We start from the raw sequence: 15,601 nt of genomic DNA on the forward strand, positions 1-15,601 counted from the left end.
CCCCGCGACCGCAGAGCCTGGGGCAACCCCTCTGCTGTACCCGGCCAACACCAAATAAATAAAGTGGCCCCCAAGTCCCCTGTCCCTGCTTTTTCTTCCTGGGGGGATTTCTTGCAGGTCAGGAGCCCCTCCTGCCTCCCTGGCAGCCCCCTCGCAGATAAAAATCCCCTCAACGAGTTTTTGCCCGGAGATCCGGTGTGCTGCTCACCCGTTTGGTCTTGTGGGGAGAGGCCGAATAGGAAACGAGCGTCTTCCTTCACTGTGGAGCCTGAAAAACTCGAGTCGTGCCCTAGTGCTGTGTTCAGCCATGGGGGAGCACGGGTAGGGAAGTGTGTGTGAGGCGGGAGGGGAAGAGTTTGCAATAATGGAGATGAGAACAGGGCTTTGCATCTGGGAGCTGTGCTGGGAAGGCCAGGAAATAGCCCTTTGATTATTAGTGGCCATGGTGAAATGGATACTTCTATAAAAGAGGGCTAGGGAGGGGTATTTCCTTTAGCAAAGGACCTTTCCGCTCTGGCCTTTTGAACCTGTGCTTCTCCCTGGCACTATTTCTGCTTCATCATGACTTTTTGCAGAGGAAGGTGAGTGCAGAAAGCAGGCTGGCTGTCGGAGKGGGATGCAATCTAATCCTGATGAAAAGGCTTTTACAGTCTATGCTTCATTTCCTATTTCTTTTGGGTTCTCTCTTCTATCCTTCACATGCACAAGCAGATAAAAAAGCTGAATCCTTTCCTGCAGTCTTTCTCCCAGGGAAAAGTCAGCCCCCTCCCCAGCTTCACCTTCAGGCTTTGCGCACACAAAATGGCTGCAGCAGCCTGTGGGTGGGCATGGAGAGCTCAGGAAGCTGCTTTTCTTTTTCCCACCCTGCCTGCCCAGGAAGCCCTTCTGCTTTTATTTTCTGTGGCATTTTGCTCTTGCATAGCTCTGTGCAAATCCAAGGGGGTCTCCAATGTGTAATCTATGCATGGAATGGGAGCTGGGGAGGGAAATGGCCAGTTTGCATGAGAAGGGGACCTGTCGGGCCCCAGTGTTTATTTTTTTGCTGACCTTCTGGGGATATGGTCAGTGAGAGCTGTGACAGCTGCTGGAAGCGGCAGGGGCTTTGAAGATTGTGAAGGTTGTGACCTCGAGGCCCCTTTCCTCTCTCTGTCCCAGGAGCTGCTGAGTCAATCAGGGAAAAGGGGAGGTGAAATGGGGGCTGCTCTTTAGCCATTTTTCAATCGGTGAATGAAACAGGAAAGGACAAATGCAAGAAGAAAAAAGAGCGATTACTTCCACTTTGGTGCATTACTGAGAAAGGGGAATCTCTCTTTGGCAAAAGATTATAACAATAATGGGAAACCACTGTGCTCCTAAGATCCAGCACCTAGAATAAAGGATTTAACTGGGCAAGGAGCTGATGGCAGATCAATAACAGTAAATTAGGGGGAAAGCCTACAAACTCCTCTTGGTTCAAAGCAAGAGGAAATCCACCTCTCCACCAGATAACAGTTCTAGATATAGCAGCAGCAACATTCCCAGTTGACCCACTAGYTCCCACCATCTCCTTGACCCTACACTAACATATCTTCATCTTTGCTGAGCTCAGCTGAACCCTATGGCTGAGATTGCAGAGGCTGCTGAGAACGGCTGCAYCACACATGCCAAAATAAAGAGACAAAGTACATTGTGCGGGGCTGTATCCTTGATGTGTGTGCTTTCAAATAGCACGAGCTCCCCTGGCAATAGACACCTCTGGGCAGCCCACGAGAGGGCTCTCACTCAGCCCCAGATCCCTCTCYTAAGCCCAGTGAGGGGGGTTTAAGTCTTTTTCAATTTCTGGATAACATGATCCTATGGATCTTTCCTTTTAAAATAGTAATCAGAACAGCAAACAGAGCACCCGGCTTCGGTTGACCAATACACAACAGAGGCAAAGAAAGCAAACAGCAGGCTTTTCACTTAGTTTACACAGGGGGCACTTAAATACTGTATTGGTTACATAATACCATTTGGGGGTTGGGGTTTTACACATTCTTCTACTAAATATATCTGTGAGATTTGTTTTAAAGTGATCAACATAAATCCAGCCACAGCTTTGAGGCTATGATTAGACCTAATACCACTAGGTAGCTCAGCATATTTACTGRAAACCAAAGCACAACAGATTTTTTTCCCTAGACCTGCTGATCAGCACTGTGCTCACTCTACTGCAATAAGAGTGTACATTGCCTCTGGAAGGGCTGCCATAGACAGCCACTTCCCTGCAGGAAGAGCAAGCTGCTGGGTTTTCGGGCTATATCCTGCCACTGCTCCACATCGAGTCCTCAGAATTCATCTCAGCACAGACTACAGGACATATTCTGGTGATTACAACAAAGTAAGTGCTCAGGAAGAGGATGAGCATATAAAAAAAAACCGTAAGCCCTAGCTGCAATTGATCAGGAAAAAAGGTGTACACTTAACTCTTCCAGAGAACCTTGTTCACATGGGGTACCTGCAAGCACATTCTTTTCCTGAAAAGCCCTCCGGTAAACATTCTGTTTCCATCCAAAGGGAGTAGCAGGTGGCCAAACTGCTCCACTGGAGGCTTGACAATGGCATTATCTATTCAGCTTTTCAGCTGAAGCCTGGCTAAATCTGTACCCAACTTCTGAGACTCCAGCTAAACCCTTCCTGGGAATGGGTAGCTTCCCCAGGCAAAGCCTGCATCTAGCAGCCTTGCATTCTTGCAAAGGACCCATCCCTCTGCTCAGAAGTGAACAGATGGGGAGAAAAGTCTCAAAGTATCAGAGCTTTAAAACAGTGCTCTTTAGTGTGTTGTCACCAGAAGCTCCATGGGCAGGGAACTCTGCCATAAGGAACTAGCAGAACAGTGGGTGGGTGGCTAATTGAGAATGGAAGTTCCTTGGTGCAAACCAAAATAGTTATTGTGGCACTGTATAAAACTAGGTACTGTRCCTGGGCTCAGCATCAAACGCTGACTCTGTAAAACTTCTGCTTACTCACTCACCGGAGAGGGAGGTGGGCCCTTGTCTTTTAAACATCTTGAGACACACAAAGTAATCAGATGTCAGGGATAAGCTGCTGGCACGGTGCAAACTCGAATGTATCATTTTGCAYAAATGTAATAAGTCAAATATTTTAAAGAGTCACCCTGCAACTACTACAACAGCAGAGCCCTGCCTTCCTCAAACACTGATATGCTAAGAAGTAACACCTTTGCCAGGAGCCGCTACATCTTTGTGAGCAGTTTGCCCAATTAAAATCGATAGGGATTTACACTGAGTACAAAAGCCACCATCACAGTGCTGGAAACAAACTGGTTTGTTCCACCACTGTGAATCGCCATTCTATTTCACATCAAGTTTGGGGTGATGGCCATCTGGGTTTACACAGCCCTACAGCACAAAATTCTGCTACTTGGTTTTTGGTTTTTTTACAGTGGATACACCTTTAACACATCTCTAAATTATTTTGAAAAATTCAAACAAAAGGAAGGCTGTGCTCCGAGAGAAGGAGAAAATTAAAAGYTTCCCGTTCTGAAGGAAAAGGAGATCTCTAGAGAAGTATGGAGGTCACCTTCATGTGCAAGCTGTTGCAGACACCAARAATGAGCAAAGCTAAGGATTTCTTGCTGCCTATCCTCTAACACCAAGTGATTTGCTTAGGACATTTATAGCMGTGTTTGGAGCAAGTGAAAGGGTAGTTTTCATGTTCCCTGGTTGAATTTCAGTSGGAATTCTCTGATCAGATAATTTTTCCTTCTCTTTTCTCTATTCATGTGTTCATGCGCAGACAACCCTACTGAAATGTAAATGCTTAAAGGAAGAAAACCTAACAAACCAACAACCACCAATCCAAAAAATCTCCCACACACACCAAACCCTCCCAAAAAACTCCCAACCAACAACCCCCCMTCCAAAAGAAACAAACCCAGGAGARAATTTAATTAGGGGCGGGAAAATYGGGATAATATTTAAGTCGGGAAAAGTGAAGCCGAACTGTTTTCGACTTGCACCCTGTATTACGGGAGCCAGTGAGTACGGGTYTTTGAATGAATGGCTCTTAGCACTACAGCGGGTGGGGTAAAATCCCGGCTGCCCCCGCTCCGGCGGCGGAGCGGCTCACCGGGCCGGGGGAGGCTCCGGGCTCTGCTCCGCGCCCGCTGCCCCGACGGCGCGGCGAGAGGCACAGGCAGCCCCAGCGGCGCTGCCGCCGGCGGGAAGAAAGGTTTTCACTGCCGGGGGCTCATTTTCGGTGCTCCGCAAAGACCAGTGCATCGCAGCCGGCTGAGCCCGACAGCTGCTGCCGGGTGAAACAGCTCCCGCRAACGGATGGTTTGGGGGTTCCGAAAAGTCTCTGTCTCATGGCTCTTGGAGGGGATGGGGGGACACACACACAGCAGGAGTAAGCATTGCTCAGGCTATTTCACATTTCCGATTACCTTTGCCCAAAATATCCCTGCCCGAAATGCAAGCACATCCCWCCCTGGGTCTTCTCTATTCAATTTAAACCCACTGATGCACATAAATGCCCTGGAGACCAGCCTGGAGGGAGCCCGCTGCTACTCCGACCGTGCCGTCGGGAAAGCCCCTCCCGGGCATCCCGSGGGGCTCGGGGGTGACCCCGCCGCCGCACTCGGTTTCGCCGCATTTCCCCCAAAGAAGCGAGAGTCTCCCACCCGCAGCCGGCCAGTCCCGGCGGCGGAAAGCACCGGCGGAGAAGGGCTGCGAGGCGTGGGGAACCCTTGTCACCCCACAGTTTCAAGCAGGGGCCACAGCACACCCGGCCAAAGAGGCGCTGGCTCCCGCAGGACAGGGATCCCAGCAGGAYACCCAGCGTCCCTCTCAGCCGGGCGGCAGCGGCCGTGCCCAGGTTCCCACCCGTGCCCCGTCACCCCGCAGCCCCTGGACTCCCACACAGGGACATGCAGAAGCCCCTGCCTTCGAGGAACAGGGTGGCCATCGCCATTTTAACCTGCTCCGAACAGGCCCACAGCAGAGAGGCAGCGGGTGATCTTCCTCCGCTCTGCGGAGCTGCGGGAGAAGGACATTGGGGAGGGCAGGGATTCACCTGGGCAGCCCCGGGCATGTCACCCAGTCTTCCTGCTGGTTTCTTGGACACCTGTCCCGGAAACCAGAGCACCGCTCACAGACATGGCAAAGAAAACCTATAATTTTCCCTTCCAGAAGGGACAAAGGTGTGCCGACATGTTTTTGGGATCACTGCAGCTACAAACTGAGTGCTGGTCATCAGTTCCAATCCTGTACCTTAAATATAGCTTTACCTACTAATTCCGAAAGATCCCTGGACTTTAGCTAACACTTCATAAGGACGGAATTTTAGTTTAGATTAAGTATTAAGGCATTCTTTCAGTATGTACCATAGTGTCTCAGAGTGAAGAACAGTAATTTTTCCTTCAGTTTCCTAAGGCACCAGATATAAGAAAATATGATCTAGTGTCAAAGGTGGTTTTCTCACGAGCCATCTAGACCGAGCAACTTTCCTATGCAGAAGAGCACAGAAAGCAGGTTAGAAAGAAAAGCGACATTCGGCATTATTAATTATTATTATTATTATTATTTTCCTTTCAAAGCCTCTTTCAATGTACCATCCCATTCGGCACCAGGCTTCCCAGCACCGCCCCGCGTAGCATCCCCTCTCCCAGGGGAGCCAATGCCCTGGCACGGAGCCGGCTCAGCCTCGGCTGCCGGAGCTCTGCCGCGGGGTCTCAACCAGGAGCGTGCTGTGGGCAGAGCAGGAGCTGCCCCGGCGGCAGGTTCGAGCTGAGGATGCTGAACATCCCTCCCCTGGCCAGCTCCCATTGTACGCTCCGCTCCACGCCTGCGCCCTGCYCCACGCAGCCCCCGCCCCTGCCCTGCTGGGGACCACCGGGTTTGCAGATCCTCGTTCTCCGTCACTGACACGCGTATTCACTTGGTTCTGATGCTCCCCACATTCGGGACCTCCCTTCCGTACCTTCCCGTCCCGTCAGAACATGAGCTGCGGGGCTCACTCGCTTCGCGGCTGGGCTTTCGGGTGGCGCTGGGGAAGAAGCTGAAAAAGCGTCTATGTCAAATTTCCAGTTTCGGGAGGGTTCTCAGGCTTTTCTCTGCTACCCACCCCTGCTCTCCCGGAGGACGGTGTCGCTTCAACTCCAGCTACCGCTTCAAAAATTACGAGTATCCCTCCCTACCTCTTGGAGTAAGGAGGAGGGAAGTTTTGCCCTCCCAACTGAGAACGCACCCCTTAAAGAGCAAATCTATTCCGGCCGGTCGCATCGCTCCTCCCTGCTCCTTGCCGAGCAGCATCCCTCCTATCCCTGGGAATGGCAGGTTTCCTAAGGGGCGTCACGAAGCACCTTTTCCCCAGGAGCCGAGACCTGGGGGGTCGAGGGGGTGGGTTGGGGTTCCGAGGCTGCTGGGACTTCTTAAGAAAGATTCCAGTTAATTGCTCACAATAAAAAACAGCCTCACATCTCATGAGGGAAAACAGCGCCCACAGAGAAAGACAAATATTTTAACATTTTAAGCTATTTTGCCCTGGAGACTGAAGTCTCTAAGCTCAGCGGAGAGCCACTCTCACCACATTGGGTTTGTATTGCTGAGGAAACGCAGCCCAMCATAAACGTGTTTTGCTGTGCAGTTTTACAGAAAATTGCCTGCAGCTCGACAGCAATCATCTKCACATCCGCACCTAGCGAAGACAGAGGTAATGCGTTCAAAAGTATAATATTTGCAAGACAGAGCAGATGGTGCTCCCTTGGGTGCAATTTCAGGAGAAGCCTTGCATTCTGCACTTCTCTAGGTCTGTTTTACCCGCACAGGTTTAATGCTACAAGAGCTCTTTTTTTTTTTTTTTTTTTTTTTTTTTTTTTTGGCGATGGAGTCACAAGCACACCCAATGCTAGCCCAGTGTTAGGTTTTGCTGGAATGAGTCCTGTTTCCTTTTTGAACAAGCAAGGATGGAAGCAGAGTAGACAGGTGATTAAACAAGTGCCTATGTGATTATTTTACCACATTACCCTCTGTGTGCCCACCGAAGCCAGTTACCGAGCTAGTTGGGTTTGTAGTAGAATGGGAACTGCTGGGGAYGTATTAAAGCGTGTTTCCTCCACAGTGTCAGCAGCCGGACAGGGCTGGAAGCTCTCTCACAAGCCGTAGGGTTAGAACACCCATAAGCACGGAGGCCTYCGGGCGTCCTTGGTGCGGGACTCAGAGCGCCCGTGAGCCTCTCGGCTCCCTCTCYCGGGCAGGTACTGACTGAGTCGCTGCTGTGTTTTCTCGGCACAAGGAGGGACAACGATTCTGTTTTGCAGCCTTTCGGGCTTTGAGCTACTGGGCTTTAAACTTGCCGCCTGGCCAGAGGAAGTCGGGCGAAGGCAGCGGAGGAATCGCCCTCTCCGCCGGCCCATCCCCGGCTCAGCCCCGTCCCTGGGCGTCGGCCCTGCGGCCAAGCATCGTCACGCCCAGCCGGCGAGAGGCTCTCCCGTGGAAGATGCGCCGCGCCCAGGGCTCCTGCCGGGGGCCGGGCTCTGCCCGCAGCCGGGGGCTCCGGCAGAGTCGGGGACAGGCTGGCGCGGGGCCGGCGCACGCCGTGGGACCTCCCCRCTCCCTCCACGCCCCGCTGCGGCGGGCGAGGCTGAATAAAGAGACGCAGATCGTGCCAGGCAGAGAGGAGAGGGGTGGGGGCAGAGCGAGCCGTGAGAACAGTTTCGCTACAAGAATGACGGGCTCCTGTCATCAACCAAGGATCGCCGTCAGCAGCGGCTGGCACGCAAASACTGGTACCCGGGATCTCCTGTGCGAGAGAATCTTTCCCTTAGACATGAAAGAATATCGGCAGGCGGCGGATGCTGAGAAACCCAAATTGTGCTGCTGGGCAGACATGCAGGAAAAAAAAAAAAATCTACGTTCTTCTGGCACATGAACAAAGCCCTCGGCAATAACTGCGCCGGCAGGAAGGGGAGCTGGACCCGCCAGCTTGCTGCCCCCGTTGCGGATGGGTGGTGAGGCGCGACGTGGGAGACCCACGCAGCCAGCGGGAGCTGCATCCCCGCAGGATGGCTGGGAGAAGCCTCCCAGCGGCTCGCAAACCGATACCGTGTCGGTAAGAGATGGCAGCTCGGCTTTCATCCTCATGCCGAAGAGAATCCTCGGCGGATGGCACAGGATCTACTCCAGGGGAAGCGGTCCAGCAAAAGCCGAGGAGAGGCAGGTGAGCTACATTAGGGAGAAGAGGGGTTCATGTAACTACCACCGACGTGCGACCYATTCTAGCTAGGAACAGATCGTTTCGTTTTAGCTTTTACTGTTGAGATCTTGCGAAATGCAATGCGTTTTGTTGTACATGACGGGACGAGGAAAGCTCCGTTTAACGATCCTTTAGTGCCTTCTCTTCCCCCACCGAGCGGAAACCGGTATTTAATTTTACAATACAGGTAATTGCCTTAAATGTATACTGTAAGCAAACAGACTTCATCCTTGGCCGCACTTCATCTATCCTAAAGAAAAGTAGTAAACAGAAGCGCCTGAAGCACCGCTTCAGAGCTTACGCTAATGTTTTAAACTTCCCTTTCGAATAACCGAGCAATACATGACTTGGCAGAGCGCACCTAAGGAGGCACGGCCGCACGGGCGGTCTTGCAGCAGCTGATCGCCTTAGCAGTGTAACGCGGGGGAAGCGGATGTTATTTGTTTCCCCCCGAAGAGTATAAATCTGCGGCGATCAAAGCTGCGCTGCTGAAACCCTGCCGGGCTGCCAAAGGCACCCGGTGTGCAGGCAGCCGGCAGGAGCAGCGCGGATGGCGGAGGAGCAGCGCTGACTAGCGGCCGCCGCTCCCGGCTCCGGCACCGAGAAAGGGGCGGGCGTGCCTCTGCTTTTCTCCTCAGAACGGCCCTGCTCGCACCTACCCCACCCAAGTTTTTATACAGCCCATCCAAAGAGCTGTTCCCTAGGCAGAACAGAGTAGCCACTTGCATGTAAGCGCACAGAGGAGAAACTGTCGTGTAGGGGCTCTCTGCGGGCACCGGCCAAGCCAGGCAGCCCGACCCTTCCAGCCTGCGGCGGCTGGGCAGGCAGAGAAGGAGCTGTGAAGGCATCAGCAGAAGAAAAAGACCAACATCGGGCACCTATGCATCTTATGTTCGGCTGTGTTCACTTACATTCACCCCACATACTTCTATTTTCAGTACAACACATACTTGTACTACTAATAAGTACTCTCAGAAAATGAAGCTCAGGTGAAYAAATACATAACCGTCATGAAGATCAAGCAAAGTGCAATTAAATATAAAACATATTTGATTGATTGCCCAGGGGTGGATTACAAGAGATGTCTTTGAAAAGAAAATTGCAAAACCAAAAGGGCACAGATGCAAACTCAAAACCAGGAAAGARGGGCATCAGCTTCAGACACCCCACATATACAAATTTCTGATAGGCTCTCAGCCAGCTYCCAGCAGGGAATTTAACAAAGAGCAGCAAGGATGCCGAGCAGGGAGTGARACACCAGCAGGATGCTGCTGCTGGAAGGAGGTACTGATACAGTTCAGCCTCTGTCTAGGACAGGTGTAAAACACGGTGCATCTACAGTGCCAGCTACTGCTTCAGTGCTGGGGAAGTGAGGCAGAAGAGAGAGAAGATTCAGCAAAACTAACAGGCTTAAAAATACTGCTGAGTAAGAGCCACGGTTACAGGCTTGTTTTGATTATATTTTTTCATCTTAAAAAAGATATGCTAATTTAACCTAATAAGAACAGATATACCCAATTAGTATTCCCAAACACAACAAATTAAATTATGGTTAGTTATACCATTTAAATACAAACATTAGTTTATATTTAGCCTCGACCTTCAGAATGAAGAATCAATGAGCAGCACTGGAAGAAAACCAGGTCTCATTCATCCTGACTGAGAAGTCAAAATCTGTAGCAAGTGTTTGTTCATACGCTGAGCAACTGTACAGAGCTTTAAAGAGTTTCCAGAAATAAAAATGTCTGTAGGCACATACCTCCAAATTTAACATATCTAAGGAACTCTTTGCCATTTCACATTGAACTAGATATATGCATATGTGTAAAATGCACTATTTGACAGAGAAGTCTTTAGCAACTATTCCCACTGAGAACAATTATAAATACAGATCCCTCTAATCCTTTTCCCAAGTCTTTTTGGTTTATTAAAGGAAGAGTACAAAGCAATATTAGTGGACCTTTTCAGAGAATTCCTGTAGTAGTAAGCAAGAAATGGGAAAGTACCTGCCAGTTATTTGAAASGATTATTTCCTGCTAGCATCAGAAGTCAAAATAAACAGTTTTCACTTAACCTTGAAGCATATAGAGGATTTTGACAGGAGAATTTATCACCTTAAAATAAAGGAAAACAAAGAAACAAAACARCATTCCCAGCTTTTATAYCTACATGTTTCAGTATTTCATGTTTTACYCTAGAGCCCAATATCTTTAGGCAAATGATAAAATCATATGGAAAACAAACACCACCATCCAGCAGTACAAAAACTGAGATTCTCTAAGTCTCTCACCCATGAGGGCAGGACTGAAGAGCTGAATTATGAGCAGCCAAAGTAAATAAAAACACCTGACTCACACTCCAAAATCTCGGTACTTGCATATAAGCACAAGCCACCATTTTTCACAGCTGTAATTTTTTGCACCTCCTATAGTAGCATGACTTTTGTAACCAGAATCTGACATGCTAGGAGTACAGTAGTTCTTTAAGTACCGTATTAGACCTGTCCAAAGTGTATTTCAACTGGCCTTATTTGAGAGTCCTTCAGAATAACATTCATAGTGATAAAAACTGGGGGAAAACCCCACAACCAAACAAAACCCCTGCAACTATTGTGACACACGCCCAAGTGAAATATTAAGGTCAAGTGACTTTTACACTTTGGTCAGAATCAGAAGTGGAAAAAACTCAATTCACAGGAATATTGTTCAATATGTCTTTAAATAAAGCATTCATGAATATATTTGTATGTGGCAGCTTGGTATAAAAGGTACAAATATTTTTCAAAAYTGAGAATATATTAGAAAGTAAGCAATGAGGACTAAAAGTCAGTTTTTTTCACAGCCTCACCAAATCAATTTGGCTCAAATCCAGAAGAGAAAGCCAAAGGTCCAGTGAGATCCCACTCAAGCATAATAAATAAGACTGGAAAACACTTTTGCTGGGCACAGAAACAGCAGGTTTGGTTTGTTTTTAAATAGTTATCCTTCATAGCTACAACCTCAACACCAATGAGTCAGGAGTATCAGAGAACCTGAAATATTGATCACATGAAAGTTTATTTCTAATACAAAACAGCAAAAGCCAGTCTACTTAATCTCCAAAATCCCCGCAATCCTTAAATACACACATGCAACTAAAATTAATAGAAAAACATTCTTACCTTTTCTTTGAAAAAAAATAATGAGGCACACAGAAGTGCTGTTACAGAGRTTCCTTGTTCCATAGGGAATGAGGSATCTTCCCTTSYAGGAAACCCTTAAATAAAACCTGGAGCTAGCCTGGGCAGCACTCCTGCATTCSGTGCACAGAGCAGCCAGGGGATTGGTAAAGCTGAACTCAACTGTCTGCTGCACCCTCTCAACATAACACCAACACTGCAGCTCCACTCAGCAGTAAATCAGTTCCCTGCTTCTTCAACTGATTGACTAATGAGCACAATAATCAGTCAACGATTTATACATGGAAACAGGAACACCTGAATGTTCTCACTTTTCTTACCTGTTTGGTGAGCTTTTCAATTTGAAACAAAATCGCAAATATATGGGATTTTGAATTTTTATCAGTATTTCCGGTAACACCGTGTAAAAAACACACTGAAGAAATAATTTCTCTTTTCACAGAGGAACACAGAAATTTTTAAATTGTTCAATGAAGATTCCTTGCTACCACTCCCATGGATACCACTCTGTCAGAAATCCATAACCAAACATGGTCTCAGGTGATTTTTGCTCTTCTGGATTCACACATTAAAAAACCCACATAGTATATGTCTCACTATTTATTCACCTGAATTGTCATACTGATCTTGCAGAGCGACACAGAAGTAAGCCAAATTCAACTGTTCCTTTGCACCACAAGAAACTTTATGAAATTATAATATTAATTAAGCAAGMAGCAGTTTCCTGCACCTGTTCATAGAGCAGAGMAATCTTACCAATGGACAATTAGCCRTACCACCACTACCAGAAGAACATCAGAATTTCTTGGATGAAGGGAAAAATATTAAAATTTTGTCTCCTTACTCCAACACACACAATATTTTCAACTCTGCCAACACAATACAGAATGAAAATCTCAGAAGACATTGGAAGCAATTTTCAAATGGTTGGTTTTTCAGACTCAAAGACTGAATAGCTGACCGCAAGTCACTCAAAAGACACTATATTTCAGAACTCTCCCTTTCTAGATTCAACCCATCTCTTCATCAATGACATTCTTTCCCTAGGAAGTAGAAATCAGTTTCCAAATATTTAATTGTAGGTGGGAAAAGACTACAAAATACAAGGTTTTATTGTACTTGAGACTAGAGGAAAGTATTACTTTCATTTTTTCATTTCCTTCAAATTCGAGAAAAAGTAACAAGCAAACAAATGACAACAAAAACTAACAGATATATGAACTCGTTTCACCAATAAAGCTTGGAAATTCACAAAGGATTTCACCAAATAAATGTCAGTGGCTGAACTTGGCAGAAGCCATTCCCCACAGCAGTGCTGCTTTCCTAGAATGAACTAATGCCCTTCAGTAATACAGAAAGTCAGTCACTCGGGCAAGGCAGGATTTAGAAGAGATCAAGGATTAGCATCTCTGAACATTGGAGTCAAATGAAGCATTTTGGATCCTATGTCAATTCAGAGCTCATCATGTTTTGCAGGGTCCAGACTGGGTTTGATGAAGACTCCCTCCATGGCTTTCCAATAGTTGTGGTGGTTGGCAGCAGGCATGCCATGAACTTCCCTCTGGCCTCTAATGGGGTGGCCATACTGCTCCCCTGTGATGGACAGGAACACCTCCGTCCCCACGTGCTTGAAGCGCACTGCATCCTCCCGCTCCCAGTAAGTCCCACTGCATTGCACAATCCAGAAATCCAGGTCATCTCCTTCGCCATCATCACCAAAGGCACTTACTTCCTGTTAGAGACACAAGCTTCCTGAAGTGAAAGTGTAAGCAAACACCTCCAGGACACACAAATATCAACCAAAGACACAGCAGAGTTTGAAGACAAGGATGGGGAAAGAAAAATTGTTGTTACTTTGCTTTGTAAACAGTTACCAGGCCCAGAAGCAGTAAGGTTCTACCACTACAATCTGAACACAAAGTACCAACAAACTCCAACTCGTAATCTGAGCAAAAAATGCTAAAAAAACTCCAAACAAAACAAAACTGCACAATGAGAACTGAACATTCTTACAATAATGACAATATATGAAGTGTCTACACAGAAAAATGAAACCTGGGGGAAAGTTCTAGAGTCAATCTTTCCCTTAAATAATTCTTCTGAAATGTTGTTTTTCCATCCCTTCGTTTAATGATCAGGTTATCTGGACACCCTACAAAAAGATGAATCTTAGTGTTTCAGCCACTTTACTTCATGGAGAGAGAAAAGCCTTTTCCACAGAGCCAGATCTTCCAAGTTTGAATCTAACAACTGATCTACATAGCCTGATGGAAGATTGATGTGACAGTAACAATAAAAATAATGTGATGTAACAATAAAAATCTTCCAACAACTGCGTTATATAAGAGAGATTTTCAAACTTGAAGAAGCATTTGTTCAAGGACAAGACTGCTGCTGAATTACAGTTAGAAATTACACTCTTCTAGATACGTACAAAATTATAAATAAGTATGTATGACTGCAAGAGGAGACTGTTTTCCTGTGGAAGCAGGACAGATAAATAAGAACAGTGAAGTGAAATAGGGATAGTAAGAAGGTGATTGAGACTAATAGACTGGACCACCAAGGAACTTGGRCATAGGAATGCTAGTATTATAACACACGATTAGTTGCCTTACTCTACAGCAATCCTGAATGCTGAAGGAGGTGCCCTGACCTTGAAAACACCAAACATTTCAGAACACTCTCTTCACTAGCAATGGTGCAGAACAAAAAGAAAAACAAAAACAAAGCAAGCAAGATTTGTTAAAACTACTGTGAAATACCAAAATACCAAATACTGGCACATTTTAAATACGTCATTTCAAGATGCAGAAAAGCATATTCTTATATCTGGATATACACAGACATATTGCTTCTGGCAGTTTGGAGAATCAGGTACTCAAGCCTGATTCTCCAAAAACACGAGTAACTGGAGAGAYTATTGTCAATAGCATGCACTGTTTATACAAAAGCTTGAGATTTAAATCAACTCACTTGGTTATTGGAGAGTGGTGATGGGAAGTGATGAGTGTGTAGATTTTTCCCCGTGTTAACGTGGGTGAGTCGTATRGCTTGCCCACATTTCACTGGTGTCCCACGCTGGCAAATGCTGTCACTCTTGCCACGGATCCGCCAGTAGCTGTTGGCATCATCTGAAGCTTCAACTCCTGTCACTGACTGCTGCCCACTTCCTGTTTGAATAGAATTAAATGACACAAGACTTATCCCGCTTCCCCAGTTCAAAAGACATGAAAGAACTAAAGAAATGTGCTTTGATGTCCTCATGCCTTCATGTTTACGAGGTGCTTAATTGTCCCAGTGCCTTCACTGACTGCAAAGGGAATGCAGGTACCAAATGATCTTTCAGATGGAAGTAGTGAAACACAGCGTGTATTAGCAGATGCAAACTGTCAAAGTTCATGGTGAACACACAAGAAGAAAATGTGGTCCATGACAGGTACTGTTCATACCATCCCACCTTTATTAAAAACACTGTCAAGGTCTTTGTGTCCCCAAACAGACCAACACATCGTTGCCAGAACAGACACTGGGAAGGTACTGCTGAGGCCTTTAACACTGAACAGGGCTCACCTCAGGGATGAGGGCAAAACACCCCTGACACGTCCCGGCTCCAGGACCCACCCAAMAGCTGACCCGCAGACCTCAGCATCCTCCTGTCCTTGCCATGTCTCCAGAGCATCCCTACACCCCGTCCCTGAYCTGTTGCTTCCCTCTGCACCAAGGACACGAACCTCGGGAAGCGTCAACTTCATCCTCCTTCCCCASCACCCTCACTGCCTGCCCATCCCCGCCGTTTCCCTGACAACCCCCTGCCAGGCGCCACCTGTCCCCTACCGCTTCCTCGCCCCCCTCACGGCCCGTCCCCCGSCATTTTCCAGCTCCCCGGTTGGGCCCTGCTCACCGGAGCCGTACTTGACCTCGTGCGAGTGGAGCCGCACGCTGTGGCGAGTGTTGAGCAGCTTCAGCACCGAGCCGCAGGTCACGGCGCCCGGCGCCGACTCCCTGCCGTGGCACAGTCCGGGCAGCAGCGCCAAGAGCAGCAGCGGGAAGAGGCGGCGGCCRCCCCGCATCGCGCCGCACCCGGCCGGCTCCGCCGCCCCCTCAGCCCGGCCACCACCACCGCCCTCAGCGCGCCGCTTCCGCTCCTCCGCGCGGGCCGCCGATCGCCCCGCCCACCGCCGCGCT

At 48.0% G+C, this 15,601-nt stretch overlaps 1 protein-coding gene across 1 annotated transcript; it reads right to left on the reverse strand.

Moving 5' to 3' along the window:
• Positions 1-11,272: 11,272 nt before the first annotated feature.
• Positions 11,273-15,567, reverse strand: SDF2L1 (stromal cell derived factor 2 like 1). The gene is made up of 3 exons (XM_057380753.1): positions 15,318-15,567; positions 14,390-14,586; positions 11,273-13,145 (listed from the first exon to the last, which is right to left on the reverse strand). Exons 1-3 carry the CDS (start codon positions 15,484-15,486, stop codon positions 12,867-12,869), a joined length of 645 nt encoding a protein of 214 aa, XP_057236736.1. The 5' UTR covers positions 15,487-15,567; the 3' UTR covers positions 11,273-12,866.
• Positions 15,568-15,601: the final 34 nt, after the last annotated feature.

Source organism: Malurus melanocephalus, unplaced genomic scaffold (genome assembly GCF_030028575.1).
Source record: "Malurus melanocephalus ecotype Western Australia unplaced genomic scaffold, MMel_1.1 scaffold_470, whole genome shotgun sequence".
NCBI lineage: Eukaryota > Metazoa > Chordata > Aves > Passeriformes > Maluridae > Malurus > Malurus melanocephalus.